At 50.0% G+C, this 20,237-nt stretch overlaps 2 protein-coding genes across 3 annotated transcripts in view; one reads left to right on the top strand and one right to left on the bottom strand.

Annotated features, from left to right (window-relative positions):
- RNF126 (ring finger protein 126) overlaps nt 1-20,237 on the bottom strand; it is a 767,042-nt gene that overhangs the window by 230,679 nt on the left and 516,126 nt on the right. The gene's annotated exons all lie outside the window — the stretch shown is intronic.
- The window catches only part of LOC310753278 (protein unc-13 homolog A), a 115,328-nt gene that overhangs the window by 35,771 nt on the left and 59,320 nt on the right, over nt 1-20,237 (top strand). The window contains exons 13-20 of one of the 2 annotated variants that reach the window (XM_083594389.1): nt 1,376-1,425; nt 2,535-2,613; nt 12,990-13,061; nt 15,452-15,671; nt 16,497-16,724; nt 17,204-17,345; nt 18,323-18,492; nt 19,261-19,376. In XM_083594389.1, coding sequence (XP_083450515.1) covers nt 1,376-1,425; nt 2,535-2,613; nt 12,990-13,061; nt 15,452-15,671; nt 16,497-16,724; nt 17,204-17,345; nt 18,323-18,492; nt 19,261-19,376 — 1,077 coding nt within the window. Of the gene's footprint in view, nt 1-1,375; nt 1,426-2,534; nt 2,614-12,053; nt 12,074-12,989; nt 13,062-15,451; nt 15,672-16,496; nt 16,725-17,203; nt 17,346-18,322; nt 18,493-19,260; nt 19,377-20,237 lie in introns of those variants that run through there. The other variant, XM_083594388.1, reaches the window with a different exon arrangement.

Raw genomic sequence — 20,237 nt, 5'->3', positions numbered from 1 at the left:
GAAGCAAAGCAGCTAGTAAGCCTGATCTTTATTAATCTGTTGCAACAGGGTCCTCACTCACCACATGCAGGATGGAGGAGGAACCCAGAACAATGGCGCGCAAGGCCTTATAAAGACTTTTGAAATTGCCACCCTGTAGATCAAGACCACCCCCAGAAACATCATACATACATCACAGAAGGGGTGTAACCTAAGACCACCCCTCAGATACATCACACCTACATCACAGAAAAGGCGGTCTAAAACAGAAATTTGAATATTGTTTTTCTCCTGTCCTTGTTTATCTCCTGTCTGGCAGGTTACTTGATTGGATTGCCTGGGGAGCCTGGCCAGTCTTTTGTAGTGATAAATACTTAGTTCCTGGGCCAGGTCACAGGCTCACACCCTATTCATACACAGACATACCCTTAAGACAGGATATGTGAAGGAAAAGACAATGGGGAGGCTTTTCCACTTTGACCTTGCAGAGAAAACATTTGCTCAGTTTAGGAATCAAAATGGCTTCAGGTCGGTCTTCCTGTGCTGATCTATGTACGTGCGGTTAGGAACATTACCATATATCTAAGACCTCAAAGTTCCTATCACAGCATGTAGGGTATAGGCCATCACTCCTTGTTAGAGCATCTTTTCCCAGTGTGCCGAGTCTCACGTTCAGCCCCTGGCACCTTTGAAATGCTCCAGAATGAAGCCCTTGAGAACTTCTGCCCATCTGTGTGGACAAAACTAAGCTAGATGTTCTTCATGCATGGAGCCAGTGTTGTAGGCCAGGGGTGGGGAATCAGTGACCCTCTAGATCAGAGGTTCCCAAACTTATTTGGCCAGAGGGGTGCATGCTCTGGTTATCTCCCGCTTGGACTACTGCAATGCACTCTACGTGGGGCTACCTTTGAAGGGGACCCAGAAACTACATCTAATCCAGAATGCGGCAGCTAAACTGGTGACTGGGAGCAGCCGCCGAGACCATATAGTCCTGAAAGACCTACATTGGCTCCCAGGATGTTTCAGAGCACAATTCAGAGCGTTGGTGCTGACCTTGAAAGGCCTAAATGGCCCAGTAGACCTGAAGGAGCATCTCCATCCCCATCGTTCAGCCCGGACACTTGAGGTCCAGCTCCGAGGACCTTCTGGCAGTTCCCTCCCTGCGAGAAGCGAGGTTACAGGGAACCAGGCAGAGGGCCTTCTCGGTGGTGGCGCCCGCCCTGTGGAACGCCCTCCCATCAGATGTCAAGGAAATAAACAACTATCTAACTTTTAGAAGACATCTGAAGGCAGCCCTGTTTAGGAATGAACTCTGGTGGGGGGAGCGTGCGCGGAGAAATGTCTCCTAGGATCAAAACCCTACCAGAGAGAATAACTGATCCTTTCTATTTCACAGGCTCGGGGCGAAGGATCCGGAGAATCGAAATCCCTGTGGTTTAAAGGCGGGTGAGTTGCCATCTCTGAATGCTGTCTCAAATTCAAAATGCCTTTCTATGGGTCTCAAGTGGCTGTGATTGATTGATCCCGAATTCTCTTATCTCCATCTCTGACCCCAGATTCCCTTCCTTTCTTAACCCTTAAATTCGCTCACCTTCTTAATTGGGTGACTGGTGCCCACTACCTTAATTTTCCATAACCACCTCCGCATGCATGGACAGATTTGCAAATCTGGTCGTTGTTGTTTAAAAATCTGATTTTAATATTGCATTTTAATGCTTTTGGAATCCGCCTTCCCGGAAAAGGGCTGGTAAGAAAAAAAAACGACGAATGATGGTTGCAATGGATGGCTCTAGCAAATAAAGTTAATAATTGTTAATGGTTTGATATATAATTAAGATGCTTAATCATGATCAATGCTGATAACTCTTGCTATTTCTTAATGAGCGAAGTTAGCAGATGGACATTTGATGCGAATTGGGTGTTCTGATCTGTTAAGCACGCAGCCTCCCCTCCCCCTCCCCCCTCCCCCTCCCCCTCCCCCTCCCCTCCCCTCCCCCTCCCCTCCCCTCCCCTCCCCTCTCCTCCTCCCTCTCCCCTCCCCTCTCCTCCTCCCCCTCCCCCTCCCCCTCCCCCCCTCTCCTCCTCCTCTCCCCTCCCCCCTCCCCCCTCCCCCTCCCCTCTCCCCCTCCCCTCCCCCTCCCCTCTCCCTCCCCTTTCCCTCCACCCCTCCCCTCTCCTCCCCCTCCCCTCCCTCCTCCCCCTCCCCCCCTCCTCCCCTCCCCCTCCCCTCCCCCTCTCCTCCTCCCCTCTTCTCCCCCTCCCCTCCCCTCCCCTCCCCCTCTCCTCCTCCCCTCTCCCCTCTTCTCCCCCTCCCCTCCCCGTCCCCTCTCCTCTCCTCCCCTCTCCTCCCCCTCCCCTCCCTCCTCCCCTCCCCCTCCCCCTCCCCCTCTCCTCCTCCCCTCTTCTCCCCCTCCCCTCCCCCTCCCCCTCTCCTCCTCCCCTCTTCTCCCCCTCCCCTCTTCTCTCTCCTTTCCTCAATATCCTCTCTCCCCCCCCCAACCCAATATTCCCTTTCTCCTCTCCTCCTGTGCTGACTGTTTCTGTCTTTTTTCCAGACCGGGCGGCGGGCTCATCATAATTGATAGCATGCCTGATATTCGCAAAAGGAAACCCATCCCCTTAGTTAGCGATTTGGTGAGGTTTCTCTTAACGTTTTCCTCCCGTTTCCATTTCTCTCTCTCCCTTTCTCTCTTTCTCTCTCTCTCTCTCTGGCAGCTGCTAGCTTTACCTTCTCTGGAAACGCCGCTGGAAGTCTGCTGTGTCCCACTCTGGAGCTGGGATAAAGGAGTGGCAAAGCTATACCTTGCAGACAGTTCTTTTAACTGAGCCGCATTCCAGGCCAGAACCAACAACTCTCTTCTCAACCAGGGTTAACACTGGGAGTGTGCTGACCTTTCTGTAGCTAGAGCTAACCTAGTAGCCAGAAAACGCCTGGGTTCAAATCTTCTCTCAACCACAGACTTGGCAAACAGTTGACCAAGAGGCTCCAACTCAGGAGGTTTGGAGAAGTCCAGAAACAATTGTGTCGTCCCCCCTCAAAACAAAAGCCATCTCCACCATTATATTAACATCAAGTTATCAGATTAGGAGTTGATCTGCCCTTCAGTTGTATCTACTAAGAAAGTCTCAGCAGTAATTCGCTGATTTTCTGATTAAATTCAAAATAGATCTCCTCGCAGATAAGTGTTTATTCGTTTCCCTTCTTCTTCCTCCTCCTCCTTCTCTTCTTCTTCCTCCTCCTCCTTCTCTTTTTCTTCGTCTTCTTCTTCCTCTTCCTCTTCCTCTTCCTGTTCCTCCTCCTCCTCTTCTTCATCTTCTTCTTCTGCAATCCCTCATAGCTGAGTAAGATTGCCTTCCATAAACACGGTTTTCACAGTGAGTCCATAAGTGACTATGGAGGCCAATTCTGGATCCACACGTCCTTCCACAGTGGGGACATTGGTTTCTGGGTGGGAGTTGATCCCGGTGAGGGTTTGCCAAGCGTGCCTTCCTCTTGGCACGTTTCTCCCTTTCGTCCTGAGTTTGAGTGTCTTCAAAGCCCATGACACCTTTGATCAAGGCTGTTCTCCAACTGGAGCGCTCGCAGGCCAGTGTTTCCCAGTTGTCAGTGTTTATACTACATTTTTTTAGATTTGCCTTGAGTGTGTCTTTAAACCTCTTTTGTTGACCACCAGCATTACGCTTTCCATTCTTAAGTTCGGAACAGAGGAGTTGCTTTGGAAGGCGATAATCAGGCATCCGCACATGACCAGTCCAACGAAGCTGATGTTGAGAATTATTATTATTATTATTATTATTATTATTATTATTATTATTATTATTTCCCCAATAATAGCTGTTATGTAATGCAAGGTCTACGGCGGTGGCTGATTGCAAATATAGTAACTTCCACAGGCAAACGATTTGCAGGGTTTCCTTGCCCCTCCGCCACTGCTAAACTACCCCCTCACCACAACAAAAAGAAGAAGAAGGCATATACCTCCACATGTGGTGGGAGTGCCCCAAAATCCAACCATTCTGGACAACAACCGTACGAGAAATAAGTAAAATAACTGTAATGGCTTTAGGGGTTGCTTGTGTGTAAATAGCCGCCGCTCTGGGCTAGGTTGGCTGGTTAAACCATTTCTCGCTGGACAGCCATCCACTCCGTGGCTGTTCAGTTGCTGGCAGAATCCGTCAGTGGGTGTTTCTTAAACCTTTTCCAACATAAAAGTTGTTTGACGCCCAGTCTCCTCCTACTCTCCCTGAGCGGAAGTCTTCTGTGCAGGGAGGGCGTGGGTAGCGGAGGACCTGTGCTCTCCCCGCTGGTGTCCAGTGAAGAGTCCCGTAGCCTGCTCTCTGCTTCCCCCATTGGCCCCCCTCTATCCCTGGTGTTGCGCTGATTTTCTTCCCCAGCCGGAGACCTGCCTCTCTCCCTGCTTGGCCCCTCTCCAGCATCGTTGTGGGGCCTCGCCTCCTCCTCTAGTTCCGATGGCAGTTCCCTGACAATAACCAAGCAAGCATTAGAAATCACCCCAGAATTGGCTTTACTAAAAATCCTCCAAGACAATAATGCCCACTTACACCACAAAGAACTCATAACCCACCTACTTTCAGCAGCCAGAAACACCATAACCAGACACTGGAGAGACCTGTCAGGAGTAAGCATGGACCAATGGTACCAAATAGTATGGGAAACAGCCCTACTAGAAAAATTAACCAATAAACTGAAACTGACACAGGGACAAATAGAAGACGGCGCCTACACCCCGGTATGGCTCCCCTTTATCACACACACAGCCCAACAAGACAACGACAAAAATCCAACAACAGCAGACAAATCAATATGGCTAACCTGATCCAAAACACCCACCCACCCCACTCACACACGAAAACAAAGACCACCACAGCCAACCACAAATGAACAACCACACCCTAGGCCAACCCCAACCCCTCTCATCACCAAAGGGAACACAAGTGAACAGCAAAGATCCTGCAGAAGCAACGCTGACACCAAACCCTACATATAATAAGTGAAATAGAAACATCGCCATCCAACCCCACTCTCCCCCGTCTCCCCCCCCTCCACCTCTTTCCCCCTTTTCTTCCTAATGTCTCAACAAATGAAGGTTACATGGGGGGGGACACGAGAGAGAGACATTGCACACTTTTGTAAATCAACAAAATCTTTAATAAAAACAACAACAACAAGAAGAAGAAATTGGAACTGTCTCACAGCGTTGAAGGCCTTGTCCTCCATTATCTCGGCTCTTCGGCGGCACACACCTCGCTGAGTTCGCCTTCGCTTCGCTTCGCTAATACAGCTCATTCTTGTTTCTCTTTCCACCCCCCTCTCTTCCCCCTTTCTTCTCTGGGACGTTTTTTGGGCTGCTTCCGTCCCCCAGGGGAGCGGCGGTCAAGTTTCTGCGCTGCATAGACAGCATGCCTGACATTAGGCCTGGATGCAAATCACTCCCGTTAGTCATCAGCGATCTGGTGAGGAACGAGGTGGTTAAAGCGAGAGCATCGTATGGGTCCCCCGTCACCCGCATCCGGCAAGCTCTCTTGGAAGCGCCACCAATTTGGTGCAAGCCTGGTCTGGGGAGATTTGGGGTTCCCGTGTTGGCTGGGGACACACATGCCTGTTTGTGCATGTGTGTACACACATGTGCACAGCAAGAGAAGCATAAAGAGAAGTATTATGTAGGGGAGATTGCTTGCAAAATGCGTATACTCAGTATTGATGCCTTGGTTCTCGAACTTAAGTCCGTTCGGCTCCCGAAACCGTTCGAAAACCAAGCGCGGCTTCCGATTGGCTGTGGGAGCTTCCTGCGCTCAGTCGGAAGCCGACGTTTGGCTTCCAAAAAAACGTTCACAAACCGGAACACTTACTTCCGGGTTTGCAGCGTTCCGGAGCCGATTTGTTCGACAACTAAGCCGTTTGAGAATCAAGGTTCCACTGTATCGTTAAGCAGAGTAAAAACACATTGCAGGATTTGCCCCAGAATAGACCAGAGGCAATTGTATTTCATCCAGCAGCGCTTTACCGCTACTGAAAGCAAATGAGCATAATGGTCACAAATCCAATAATTTCAGGGTTGGTCCTGTCCATAAGAAATCCAGTTGCAGCAGACTTTAACTTAAAATAACTTGTAATAAGTCTAAACATTAACACTAAGCATTTGTGGGAATGTTCAGGGTGGCAGGAGAGGATATATTGTTTATTCATATCCTTCCTAACTTGCGCTAGCAAGTTCCTTCACTCAGAGTTTACATTCCCCTTTTTACAAGCACAGCAGATAGCTGGTTGCAGGCTCGTGTGAGCCTCTCACTATTATACAGTTCAGTCTGTCTCGGATTGAATTGTACGTTCCTGGAAAGTTCCCTTGAATGCCTCTTAAAAGAATAAACACGCCACAATCTTATTCAAAGTCAGGAGAAGAACTTTACTTACATCTGTTCACAGTTGGATTCCCGAAGGCAGACTTAGTTACAAATATGTACATGTGGATCTACCCCGCATGGGGGAATAATCCCAGTGCTTCTGCTAGCTGAGAGCTAGCAGAGCAGTCCTAGCTGAAAGCTGGTCAAACGAAGAAGGAAGTCAAAAAGAGAGAGGTGTGCTGCGTGACTCGTCCTTTTGTTACCTGGACAGGTGAGGTTCACGCCCACCTTCTGTCACATGCAAAAGGAAGGATGCTGCAGCCAGGAGGAACAGGAAGTTTCGACTGGCTGGACCAAACATTCCCTTGCATGTCTTCTCTAGTGTTACAAGGAATGTTGTACTTGACTGCTCCCAGTGGATTACATCCCACACAGGTGGGAGCTGGACTTTTAGAAGACATCTGAAGGCAGCCCGGTTTAGGGAAGCTTTTAATGTTTAACAAGTTATTGTGTTTTAATATTCTGTTGGAAGCCACCCAGAGTGGCTGGGGAAACCCAGCCAGATGGTCAGGGTATAAATAATAAATTATTATTATTATTATTATTATTATTATTGACAGGTGAGGTCACACCCGCCTTCTATCACATGCAAAGAAAGGATGCTCCAGCCAGGAGGAAACAGGAAGTTTCGACTGGCTGGACCAAACATCCCCTTGCATGTCCACTCTAGGAAAACAAGGAATGTTGTACTTGACTGCTCCCAGTGGATTACATCCCACACAACATTGACCACACCTAACGGACAGCCTGGGGGCGGGGGAACAGAGACTCTGGAGAACTCCCCTTCAAAGGGCCAGGCTTGCCGAAACAGTGAGCTTACAAGAGGCTTCGGGATCGGTTGTCTTGTTTTTTCATACGGCGCCGTCGCTTTAACAGAAGCCGCACGGAACCCTTGTCCAATGAGGAACATCAGCCTGTCTTCCCTTGTCCAAATTTCCTCCTTTTTCACCCCTTCCAGTACATGCCCTGGCGCTCCCAGCCCTTCTCTCCTTCCCAAGGGATAAGCCCTCCGTCGTTGTATAAATAAAGGCGCCCCCCCCCTCCAATGCTGCGGTTGGCATTGTCTACCTCAAACCTTACCTGTGCATGCTTGCCTTTGTTGACAACTGCAGGTGGGCTCCCAGGAGCCATAGCTCAGTGGGCAGAGCACCGGTTTTCTGCATGTTAAGGTCCCATGTTCAATGCCCGGCTTCTTCCGTTAAAGACCTGGCGGCAATCCGCATGGACCGGAGGTGGCCAAAATCATGTCCTCCATGTGTTTCTGGATTCCCAGCTCCCATGGTGGTTGCTGACAGCCCAACAACATCTCTGTGCTGCATTCCAAAGGCTGTGGAGAGGGTTCCAGCCATCAGGAGACCACCTCCTTTCGTTCTCGTCAATTCCAGCTGTAGCCCAACAACATATTGAGGGAACAAGTTTGGGAAGGGCTGCGTTAAGCTATGAGATGTGCGGCTAGGCATGATTTTTTCATGGCAAAAGTTCACTCTTCTACAGTGGTACCTTGGTTCTCGAACTTAATCCATTCCGGAAGTCCGTTCCCAAACCAAAGTGTTCCAAAACCAAGGCACACTTTCCCACAGAAAGGAGTGCAAAATGGATTAATCCGTTCCAGACTTTTAAAAACAACCCCTAAAACAGCAATTTAGGGACGCGGGTGGCGCTGTGGGTTAAACCACAGAGCCTAGGACTTGCTGATCAGAAGGTCGGCGGTTCGAATCCCCGCGACGGGGTGAGCTCCCGTTGCTCGGTCCCTGCTCCTGCCCACCTAGCAGTTCGAAAGCACGTCAAAGTGCAAGTAGATAAATAGGTACCGCTCCGGCGGGAAGGTAAACGGTGTTTCCGTGCGCTGCTCTGGTTCGCCAGAAGTGGCTTAGTCCTGCTGGCCACATGACCAAAGTCCTGCTGGCCAAATAAAGCGAGATGAGCGCCGCAACCCCAGAGTCGACCACGACTGGACCTAATGGTCAGGGGTCCCTTTAACTTTACCTTTAAAACAGCAATTTAACGTGAATTTTACTATGTAACTAGACCACTGATCCATAAAAGAAAAGCGATAAACAATGTGATGCAGTCACACAATCAATCGATCAGTAGCTGAACTGGGTTCTACACCGTCTCAACAAGAAAATGAAAAAGAGCGGCAAAAAGGAAAAGGCAAAATAAATAGCAAAAACAGACAGAACTCAGCATAGCAATCAAAACAGAGCACCTTCGGCTTCCGAAAAGAGTTCGCAAACTGGAACACTTCCTTCCGGGTTTTCAGAGTTTGGGTTCCAAGTTGCTTGAGGACCAAGGCGTTTGAGAACCAAGGTACCACTGTATACAGTTGCTGAACGTACAAGGGTCTTTCCCGCCTCTTATACTCCTTTGCAGCCAAGGAAACTTTGGAACTGTGTCTGCGTTTGACCTCTCAGTGTTAGAAAGAGATCAACAGACCTCCAATGAACCGCAGTTCCCGCGGCTCCTTAACTTGAAGCTCTGAGCAGCGTTAACAAACTACAGTCAAGGAACCCTGGGAAACTATTATCTCCTGAGCACCATAGAACAGGTCTCCTGGGCTCCTTCATTGGTGTTGGATCGAGGGAACGTACGAACTGTAGTTTTGCCCCAGTAATATGAACCCTGAATTAGAGAGACCTGGAACTACAGTTCCCAAGACCGCTGCATCGGAACCTATACTCAGCTTAGCCAAGAAACCTTGAGGAATTGTAGCATTTTGTGAGTACCAAAATTTGGAGAGATTACCCAACCTTTCAGGGAGCCTCAATTTCCATGGCCACTTGGCTATGACTTAAGGTGACCAAATAAGAGGGCAAGAGGAATGGGGTGACGGTGCCCCTGAAGGACCAGGTGTGCAGCCTGGGAGTCATATTTTGGACTCACAGCTGTCCATGGAGGGGCAGGTCAATTCTGTGTCCAGGGCAGCTGTCTATCAGCTCCACCTGGTACGCAGGCTGGGACCCTCCCTGCCCACGGACTGTCTGGCCAGAGTGGTGCATGCTCTAGTTATCTCCCACTTGGACTACTGCAACACGCTCTACGTGCGGCTACCTTTGAAGGTGACCCGGAAACTGCAACTAATCCAGAATGCGGCAGCTAGACTGGGGACTGGGAGCGGCTGCCAGGACCACATAACACCGGTCCTGAGAGATCTGCATTGGCTCCCAGTACGTTTCTGAGCACAATTCAAAGTGTTGGTGCTGACCTTTAAAGCCCTAAACGGCCTCGGTCCAGTATACCTGAAGGAGCGTCTCCACCCCCATCGTTCTACCCGGACACTGAGGTCCAGCACCGAAGGCCTTCTGGCGGTTCCCTCATTGCGAGAAGCCAAGTTACAGGGAACCAGGCAGAGGGCCTTCTCGGTGGTGGCGCCCTCCCTGTGGAACGCCCTCCCACCAGATGTCAAAGAGAACAACAAGTATCAGACTTTTAGAAGACATCTGAAGGCAGCCCTGTTTAGGGAAGCTTTTAATGTTTGATGTATTGCAGTATTTTAATACTTTTTTGGAAGCCGCCCAGAGTGGCTGGGGAAGCCCAGCCAGATGGGCGAGGTATAGATAATAAATTATTATTAATTTTTATTATATCTCGGTGCCTTCATTCATTTTATTTTAAATAAACCGCAATCCCCTTGGTCATCGCAAAATGAATCCTTGCTGGGCGCCGCTTTGCCATGGCCAAAAATGCCAACATTTCGTGCTCTCTTGCCCAGCTCCTGTGTTTACCCTGTCTTCGCTTTCTCGCTCCCTTCTCGCAACGTCTAGCTTTGACTATCCTCCCTATCTCTGTCTGCCTTTCCCCTCCGCGAATTTTCCTACTGGTTGCCACTGTTTACTTTGTGTATTTCCTCCTGTATAAACCCCGACTGCTGAAGCTGGGATTGCTGATGCCTCTGTTTTGCATGTGATGGGGTTTTTCGAGGCGGGTAGGGGCTGCTGTTTGTGCCTGTTTTTCCAAACCATCGCCTGAAAAATCTGGTACGTGTGAAGACATTGCCTGTGCGGTTGAGGGGGGAAGAGATTGAGCGAGAGGTGACTTGTGGGTGTTTAACAAAAGTAACCCAAAATATCACGTTTGTATTTAGTTTTTCTAGGGACGCGGGTGGCACTGTGGGTTAAACCACAGAGCCTAGGGCTTGCCGATCAGAAGGTCGGCGGTTCGAATTCCCGCAAGGACGGGGTGAGCTCCCGTTGCTCGGTCCCTGCTCCTGACAACCTAGCAGTTCGAAAGCACGTCATGTGCAAGTAGATAAATAGGTACTGCTCCGGCGGGAAGGTAAATGGCGTTTCCGTGCACTGCTCTGGTTCGCCAGAAGCGGCTTTGTCATGCTGGCCACATGACCCGGAAGCTGTACGCCGGCTCCCTCGGCCAATAAAGCGAGATGAGTGCCGCAACCCCAGAGTTGTCCGCGACTGGACCTAATGGTCAGGGGTCCCTTTCCCTTTCCCTATTTAGTTTTTCTAGCCTCGTTGAAAAGGAATAGGGTCCAATTCCACCTGTGTAGTTGACTGCCACCCTGTTTTACAAGAGGGGTGGAGAACCTTGCGGGTCATAGACTGAACCCAGACACTCAGACCTATAGATCTGGCCCCCAGGCAGCAGCCCGTCTTGCCAGACCACCCCAAGTCACTGACTTTGGCATGGCTGCGATCTAGCCTACTGGGCAAAGGTAAGAGCCACGCCTTTGGGACGGGCCACTTTGGCCACACCCCTTTCCCCGTGGCCCCGCCCACTGCTGGCATGCAGCCCCCGGAAGTTAACCCATGAGGGAATGAGGCCCCTGTAGGCTGAAGGTGATCCAGCCCTGATTTAGAATAACAAAGGCCGCAACATGTTAAGGTAGTGGGTGTGCTGGTCCCGTGGGTTACCCAAGAGGTGAGGTCCAAGCCCGGTCCGTGGTCGAAGGTGCAACGTGGAGGCAGTCCATAGTAGCTGAAGCTGGGTGCAGGGCAGGGAGCCGGGTGAAGTCAGGAACAGGCTTGCAAGCAGGGAGCCAGGGCGGGTCAGGAGCTCAGGCAGGAAAGCAGGACAGGGTTCAGGCAGGAACTAGCAACCAACCATGTTGCTCCTGCAACCTGGGACTGGGCTGGCTGGCTTTTATCTGCCCCAAGGCATAGGGCTGCCCCGATCCTCAGGTGACTCGCCTCTCCTGGCCTGGAGGCGAGCCCTCCTCCTGCGGGAACTTAGTTCCCTCTGCCTCTCTGCCCTGAGCCTCTGCAGCTCAGGAGAGGCTGGAGGGTCACCGGACCCAGAGGCAACCTCAGCTTCCTCTGACAGGGCTGAGAGTGGAGCACCTGCAGGCGATGGGTTCTCCATCACCTCAGGAGCCAGAGCAGGCTTAGCTGATGCCTGCACCTGAGGACCCAGCACAGGTGAGGACCCTTCGGGCTCATGCCCCAGCCCCGGCTCAGCTGGTTCTGGAGGCGGGAAATCCTGTGCAGGCTGGGATCCCTCAGTTTCAACCTCCGAGTCTGAATCCCAGGCCATCACAGTGTGCGGCAGGGAATTCTGCTGCTTACGAATGCAGAATGAAATTGTCACGGGGACAAGCTTGGAAGTTTGGTCTTTTATGTATAAATATATATATACCTGGTTGCCTGAGTCCTCCTAACAACATCTCATTTCTTCCTTTGTTGCTCAACTGTTGACCAACACGCCTTTGCAGGCTATGGTGAGTCTGTGTCTCCTTGTTTATTTCTCTTTCTTGCTCAGGGCTCGCAAATCTTTCTCCCAAATAAGAACAGTGATGGGCAAACTCCCCAACACCACTCGATTGCAAATTGTTTTGACGTTGATGAGTTTATGAATCACTTCTGGAGGCAGGGGCAAGCTCCAATAGTTCCTTCCCAGCTTGTTACATTGGTGCCAGCAGACATGATTTCACGGCCACGTGGGGAATGTGGTTTCAGCCATGCTGGAGGGCCACACACGCATCCTAATCCGCCCCCCCCATCCCATGCCTAGGTGAAGATGAGGAGATTTCACCCGTCCCATATCCAAGAATCTGCTGATGTTCTCTGCTCATTCTCCAGAGAGGAGGGGGCGGTTTTCTGCTCTCTACTTATTCCGCTCCAGCCTCACATCAGAGAGAAAGAGAGAGAGACTGAGTGTTAGACGATCTCTCTCTGTTTGCATAGATAAGGTTGCTGCTAAGAGCAGCTGCAGACACTCAGTGCAGTTCAGCATTTTCATTTAGACCTCATTTAGCTCTGTATATAGTTTGTGTATTATAGTTGTAGATAGAATAAAGAAGATATTCTACAGAGCTGCTCTCCGAGTCGTTTATACTCTGCTATAGTCTGCTGTGTGACGACTGTCTTCTTGTGGGAGTGAATCTGGTGCTCACGACTCTAGGTTGTGAGTCCACAGCACTTTGACCTGTTCCTGTGCAGAAGGTGGTCTCTGGAAGTGCTACCCCAGCTCACCTAGCCCAGTCGGGGCTGAAGTGGATGAGTCCAGTTGGTGACACTGGCTCAAGGGCGATGCTGACATAAGACCCCGTGAATGCAGGGTCTTAACTTCTGTTGTTGTCGTTTTTCTGCACTGCATTCTTGACGTGCTTCTCCTTTTATGCTTCCTTCCAACAGTCCTTGGTCCAGTCCAGGAAAGCTGGTATCACATCAGCACTCGCATCAAGCACTTTAAACAATGAAGAGCTAGTAAGTGTCCCAGTTCCTCCTCATAGATGCTCTTGGGTGGTTCTTTTGTGTTAGGAGAACTTGTCCTGGTGAAGGAATGGGTTTCTGTGCAGTCAGTCTGAAACAGGACCCAAAATCCTCATTTTCCCTTCTCCAAGGGAGCATTTCTAAAAAAAACTTGAGCTTTTGAGTCGATGTATAAACAGAAAGACGGCTGTATAAACAAGTGCTCAAAGCCCTCTCCTTTATCAGTCCGTGACGGCAATGGATGGCCTTGCCAGTTCCGAGTGGAGCAGGGATGGCACGTCTGGGTCTTATCTTACATCCTGACCACAAAGACGCACAGACTTTGTCAGGTCTGACAAGAGACCCGGGAACGGCAGCAGGAGTGCTCTTAGAACAGGTGACCTCCTGCCCCAAGATAAGATTATAGGAACAGGAACAACCTGTTATGGTCAAGAGTACCAGAACAGGAATATCTGTTTATGGTCATGGATGTCAACTTACGTGTATAAGCTGACGTGGCTGGATTCCTGGGGAAGGGGAGAGAGGGTGCCTGGAGGATATATATACAGCATGAAATTTCTCATTTCTTTGGACTTGCTGGGAACTGACCACGCAAGTGCCTTCTGCTATCCGGAGAGCAGAATAAACTCTTTCTCTGAATCAACCTCAGCGTCATTTGACTTCCTTTCTCCCTCTCAGGAGCAACACAGACCCCACCAATCAGTATAGTCTAATAAAGCTACACTGGGACGGAAGCGATAAGCAGTGCGTCTTCCAGTCCAAGCAAGGCATGAAAGTTCAGGACCATGGACAGCTCCATATCCCTGGTGTTGGGAGTTATAAGGGAGCTGTTGCTTCAGCAGTGAAGCAGTCCAGACAGGGAACTAGTATGGGAGAAGAAGGCTCTGACGGACAGCGTCTTGCAGTAAATGAAAAAAGACCACGCAGAGTCAGAAGTTCCAAAATGATATTATTATTTTTTACTAAAAAGCAGAGGCTTGTTACAAAAACTTCAGACGCACGAGGTACAAACAAAAGTGAGTGTGTGTGTGTGTGTGTGTGTGAGAGAGAGAGAGAGAGAGAGAGAGAGAGAGAGAGCAGCTTGCAGAGCACAGGGATTTATCTCTCCTGGTTCAGCGTGACCTTGAAATAGCCAAAACAATATTTACAGCCGAAGTGAACCTTCTAGAATCTTCCAGCACTTTCCAGTTTCTGCCCTCAAAGACTTTAGTCATGACAGGCTCTACCCCTTTCCTGGCTGCCCTGATGTGGTCAAATATGCTTCCTGCATGTAGCCTCATGCATTGCTAGCCAGACGCTACAGCATCAGCCCTGAAGGTCTTTCCTGGTGCACCATCAGCTCTGATCTCAGTAGGGAAAGGGGTGTCTGAGAGCCAGCTGGGATCGCAGGTGGCCAACGCAGAGACCTCCAGTCCTGGAGCAGAGATGCCCAGATCCAACAGCTCTTCAGGGTCACCGGCAGTTTGGAGATCTGCTTGGGAGGGGTGTCTTTCTCCCCCTCTGGGGAGACCTTGATCTCCTCAGTTTGCTTAGGGCTGAACTCTAACAGGACACTGCTGGCTGATCTGTTTAGCAGAGTCTCCTGAAGGCTTGGCAAGCCAAGTCAGCACTCTGGACAGCTCCCAGTGAATTTTGCTGGCTGAGCTACAACAGATGTTGTCTAAGCAAAGGACTGGAGTCCCCTGAAGGCTTAAAAGGGGCTAGCAAAGATTTCTCTAGTATTGCCTCTGTCATACCTTGTCTGATCAGGTAACTTGTGATGGGGTACACTATATATATATATATAGAGAGAGAGAGAGAGAGAGAGAGAGAGAGAGAGAGATTTTCAGGTTTATACATTTCAATAATTTTACAGTCATTTTAACATTCCAAAACTTGACTTCCTTCCCCCTCTTTCTGCAGTTCCTTAGATTTATTTTCAATATTTTCTGCATATTCCAAATTAACTTAATTTATTCATTTATTCGTCTGCTTTAAATATATACTCTTATGAAACTGAAGGTTATTACAACGAACCTGCCAGTGTTCTTATCTGTTTACAGTTTGTTTGTAAATGCAGTCGTACCTTGGTTTTCAAACAGAATGCATTCCGGGAGTCCATTCGACTCCCGGAACCGTTCAAAAACCAAGGCGCGGCTTCCGATTGGCTGCAGGAGCAACCAATTGGAAGCTACGATGGACGTTTGGCTTCCAAAAATTGTTCAAAAACCAGAACACTCACTTCCGGGTGTCGATCGTCCGGGAGCCAATTTGTTTGGGAGCCAAGGCGTTTGAGATCCAAGGTATGACTGTATTCACTAAACCATTTCCGTTGTTTTATAAAGAGTCGAGAGAGTGTCATAGAGCCAGATCCCTATCGTGTGTTTTTCGTTGTCTCCCTCCAGAAAAACCATGTTTACAAGAAGACCCTCCAAGCCTTAATCTACCCCATCTCTTGCACAACCCCCCACAACTTCGAGGTGTGGACCGCCACAACGCCCACCTACTGTTACGAGTGCGAGGGTCTGCTCTGGGGCATTGCGCGCCAAGGCATGAGGTGTACAGAATGCGGAGTCAAGTGCCACGAGAAGTGTCAAGACCTGCTCAACGCCGACTGCTTGCAAAGTGAGGAGGGGGTGCCTTGTTCGCTTGGGTTTGTCTTGTGGTCATAGGCTGTAGAGTTATGTCTGAAATGAGAGCAACAACATACACAACTTGCGTTTCCAAAATCTGCAGCTTCTCACCACAGTTAGCAAAGGCAATCTGCCAATAAAAATAATACAGTCTTGTTTTTTTATTACCATCGTTGTATTATTATTATTATTATTATTAATATTAAAAGATCATAACAAGAGTCTCCTAGATTAGGCCAATGGTGTATCTAGATGGGTGTCGATCAGAAGGTCGGCGGTTCGAATCCTCGCGACGGGGTGAGCTCCTGTTGCTCAGTCCCAGCTCCTGCCAACCGAGCAGTTCGAAAGCACGCCGGCACAAGTAGATAAATAAAGGTAAAGGGACCCCTGACCATTAGGTCCAGTCATGACCGACTCTGGGGTTGCGGCGCTCATCTCGCTTTACTGGCCGAGGGAGCCGGCGTACAGCTTCCGAGTCATGTGGCTAGCAGGACTAAGCCGCTTCCGGTCAAACCAGAGCAGCGCACGGAAACGCCGTTTACCTTCCCGCCGGAGCGGTGCCTATTTATCTATTTGCACTTTGACGTGCTTTTGAACTGCTAGGTTGATAGGAGCAGGGACCGAGCAACGGGAGCTCAGCCCGTCATTGCGGGGTTTTGAACCGCCGAACTTCTGATCGGCAAGCCCTAGGCTCTGTGGTTTAACCCGCTTCTACGAAATGTAGAACAGGTTCCCTAATGCGTGGAATAATCAGAATGCATTGCAGTGACGGCGGTGGTAACCCACCCACGGCAAATCTCTCTCTCTCTCTGTCCAGGGGCAGCTGAGAAAAGTTCCAAGCACGGGGCTGAGGACCGCACGCAGAATATTATCATGGTGCTGAAAGATCGTATGAAGATCCGGGAGCGCAATAAGCCCGAGATCTTTGAGCTGATCCAGGAGATCTTTGCCGTCTCCAAGACCACTCACACCCAGCAGATGAAAGCTGTGAAGCAGAGTGTTCTGGATGGGACCTCAAAGTGGTCAGCCAAGATTAGCATCACAGGTACGTCATGCCAGTGGCCGTTTATACAGACAGGCATGTAGATATGCGCAAACACAGAGATCCATGTCAGGGAACTGCCATCAGAAATAGAGGAGGAGGCGAGGCTCCACAGCGATGCTGGAGAGGGGCCAAGCAGGGAGACAGGCAGGTCTCCTGTTGGGGAAGAAAATCAGCGCAACACCAGGGATAGAGGGGGGCCGATCCTATCTTTAAAAGACATCTGAAGGCAGCCCTGTTCAGGGATGTTTTTAATATTTAATGCTGTACTGTTTTTAACACTTGATTGGGAGCCGCCCAGAGTGGCTGGGGAAGCTCAGCCAGATGGGCGGGGTATAAATAATAAATTATTATTCTTATTTCCGCCCTCATTTTTCTCTCTTTGTGTTTTGTGGCTGTTTTTGGGGGGGTTGCCCCCGGCCGTGGGTGCGCATGAAACCCATCGAAACGGCACTCGGCTGCGCATGGGATCGCTCGACCAGTGGTTTGCGCGCAAGGGCTTCAGGCGAAGGACAAGACCGGGTCCAGCGACCCGTACGTCACCGTCCAGGTCGGGAAGACGAAAAAGAGGACCAAAACCATCTACGGCAACCTGAACCCGATCTGGGAGGAGAACTTCCACTTGTGAGTTGATATCCCGGGGTCTTCGTCTCTAGCATGTATCAAATCTGGGGTTCCCAAACTGTGGTCCGTAGACTGCCGGCAGGTCCATGGGCTTCATGCAAGGAGCCCACGCTTACAATTCAAATTGCTTGGGCTTCTATGGCATGCAGGATGTACTGCAATATAAGAAATAAAAGAAGCAACAGAAAATTCAGTGAAGATCCGGACAGCATCTAGGTGGTCCACTGAGACTGTCAGCAATTTTCAAGAGCTCTAGCGGTCAGGGGAAGTTTAAGGACCGCTCAGTTGGATGCAGCAAGAGATGAACCTGTCACCCAGTGTGGCAAAGTGGTTAGAATATCAGCCTAGGACCTGGAGACCAGGGTTCAAATCTTCACTTGGCCACAAAGCTCACTGGGCAGTCTTGGGGCAGGCACTGTCCTTTAGCCTGACCTACCTCACAGGGTTAGGGATGCAGGTGGTGCTGTGGGTTAAACCACAGAGCCTAGGACTTGTCGATCAGAAGGTCGGCGGTTCGAATCCCCGCGACGGGGTGAGCTCCCGTTGCTCAGTCCCTGCCCCTGCCAACCTAGCAGTTCGAAAGCACGTCAAAGTGCAAGTAGATCAATAGATACCGCTCTGGTGGGAAAGTAAACGGCGTTTCCGTGCGCTGCTCTGGTTCACCAGAAGCGGCTTAGTCCTGCTGGCCACATGACCCGGAAGCTGTACGCCGGCTCCCTCGGCCAGTAAAGCGAGATGAGCGCTGCAACCCCAGTCGGCCACAACTGGACCTAATGGTCGGGGGTCCCTTTACCTTTACCTCGCAGGGTTCTTCTGGGGGGTAAAGCCATGGAGGTGTGGGGAAGAACCACACACCCTGTCGTAATCTCCTCAGAGAATAAGTTTTGCGGGGGGAACTCTGGGAACCGTAGCCCTGCGAGCTGAGGATCTCGAACAGCTCTCGTTCGTGACATTGCCTTCTTCTCCCGCAACAACAGTGAATGCCATAACTCCTCCGATCGAATCAAGGTGCGTGTCTGGGACGAAGATGACGACATCAAGTCTAGGGTGAAGCAGCGCTTTAAGAGGGAATCTGATGACTTTCTGGGCCAGACGATCATCGAGGTGCGGACGTTGAGCGGGGAGATGGACGTCTGGTACAATTTGGGTAAGTGACTGTGAAGGCGGCAGGGGCAGTCCCCTGAACTGTTGAGTCCCAACACCCTGGGGGTTGTCCAACCATCTGAGTGGGCCTGAGGCAGTTGCAGAGTCCAAGCTGGGCACACGTTAAGCTCTAGAGCAGCGATGGGAAAACCTGTGGTCCTGCAGAGGTTGTTGAACTATCTTCCTCTTCCTCTTCCTCTTCCTCTTCCTCTTCCTCTTCTTCTTCCTCCTCCTCTTTTTCTTCTTCTTCTTCTTCCTCTTCGTCTTCTTCTTCTCCTTCTTCCTCTTCTCCTTCTTCCTTCTTTCTTTTCTTTCTTCTTTCTTCTTTGGCAATCACTCATACCCAAGTAAGATTGTCTTCCATAAACACGGTTTTAACAATGAGTCTGTAACCCAGGTAATAACCCAGGTAATACAGTTGGGGGGTGACAGACCAATAGAGGTGGCTTTTTTAGCCATGGTTTTCTGCCATTTGCTGACAAATTCCTCATTGGTCAGGTGTTGGTACAAACCCTTGCCTAGATCAAACACTGAAATCCTGAGCCAATGTTTTAGGGCAGCCCACCACGCTTGAGTTGAAATTGGGCATTCACCAGCTTCTAACAGAAGTATGGGGTTGGGGACACAGTTGGGTACCTGCAGCAGAGATCGTAGAAATTTTGCCTGAAAGCCATCATTATCAGGCAACTTGTTCTCTGCACACCTGTGCAACATAACTGACCTTTCTCCAAACACGATGCCTGCTACCAAATTCTCCCCTGGACTGTTTCAGATAAGCGGACGGACAAATCGGCCGTCTCTGGTGCGATCCGCCTGCACATCAGCGTGGAGATCAAAGGCGAGGAAAAAGTGGCGCCGTATCATGTGCAATACACCTGCCTACATGAGGTAAGTAGGGTACACAAGGCCTTGATGCCCTTGCTGTTCTGGGACAGATCCACACCCATGCCGCTAGGGAGGCAAGGAAGAAGGGCTACCCCTATGCTATCCATATAATCAGTTATCAGTAATCAATATATTCATATATGCTCACACATAATCAGGGCTTACAGTATTTTATAATCCATTTTGAATCAAAGGGAAGCTGTGCCTTAGCTAACTGCATACTGCTTGAAACAGCAAAATTAGGAGCCGAGCTTTCCCCTACAAACATCCGTGTACCCTGGACAAGGGGAAGACGTGAATCAGAGATTCTGGTACAGAATCCCCTCAGATACAGGCTAAATTAATCCACAGAACAGGAAGAGCAAAACCACAAAATCTCCAAACTCCCTGTCCTGTCATAACTAGGGGAGAGGTTAGACAGAACGTCACTGCAAGCATCGGAAAGCAGAACTAGAACTCCGTGCTTGACCAGTGCTTGACCAGGAGCTGGTAGCATGGCAAGAAGCTTGCTAATTGGCTAATTTTCGCTGGCAATATCGTGACTGCCTCATGGTTGTCTCATGATCTATGATTTGCTGTGATCTGCTCAGGTATAAAGACCTCTGGATTTCTGTCAATCGGGGTCCCAGTTCCTTTCGGAAGAGATTCCAAACTGGGTCATTATTGCCTGGCAATAAACTTCACCTTCTTATTCTCCATTGCTGAGTCTGCCTGATCCTTATTTAACACCAAGCGAGTACCTGCTTACGTTCCCGTGCTTCACTAGGAACCAGGGCTTTGCACAGGCCCTCTCTGATCTGCCAGGCGTGTGTTGTCATTCCCTGGACCCGAAAGTGCAGAAAAACCTTCCCCTCCCTGGAACTG

This window comes from Podarcis filfolensis (assembly GCF_964270895.1).
Source record: "Podarcis filfolensis genome assembly, chromosome: 18".
In the NCBI taxonomy this organism is placed as follows: Eukaryota; Metazoa; Chordata; class Lepidosauria; order Squamata; family Lacertidae; genus Podarcis; species Podarcis filfolensis.
Note: the sequence above shows the minus strand (reverse complement) of the source record. Positions and strands in the feature narration are given on the sequence as shown.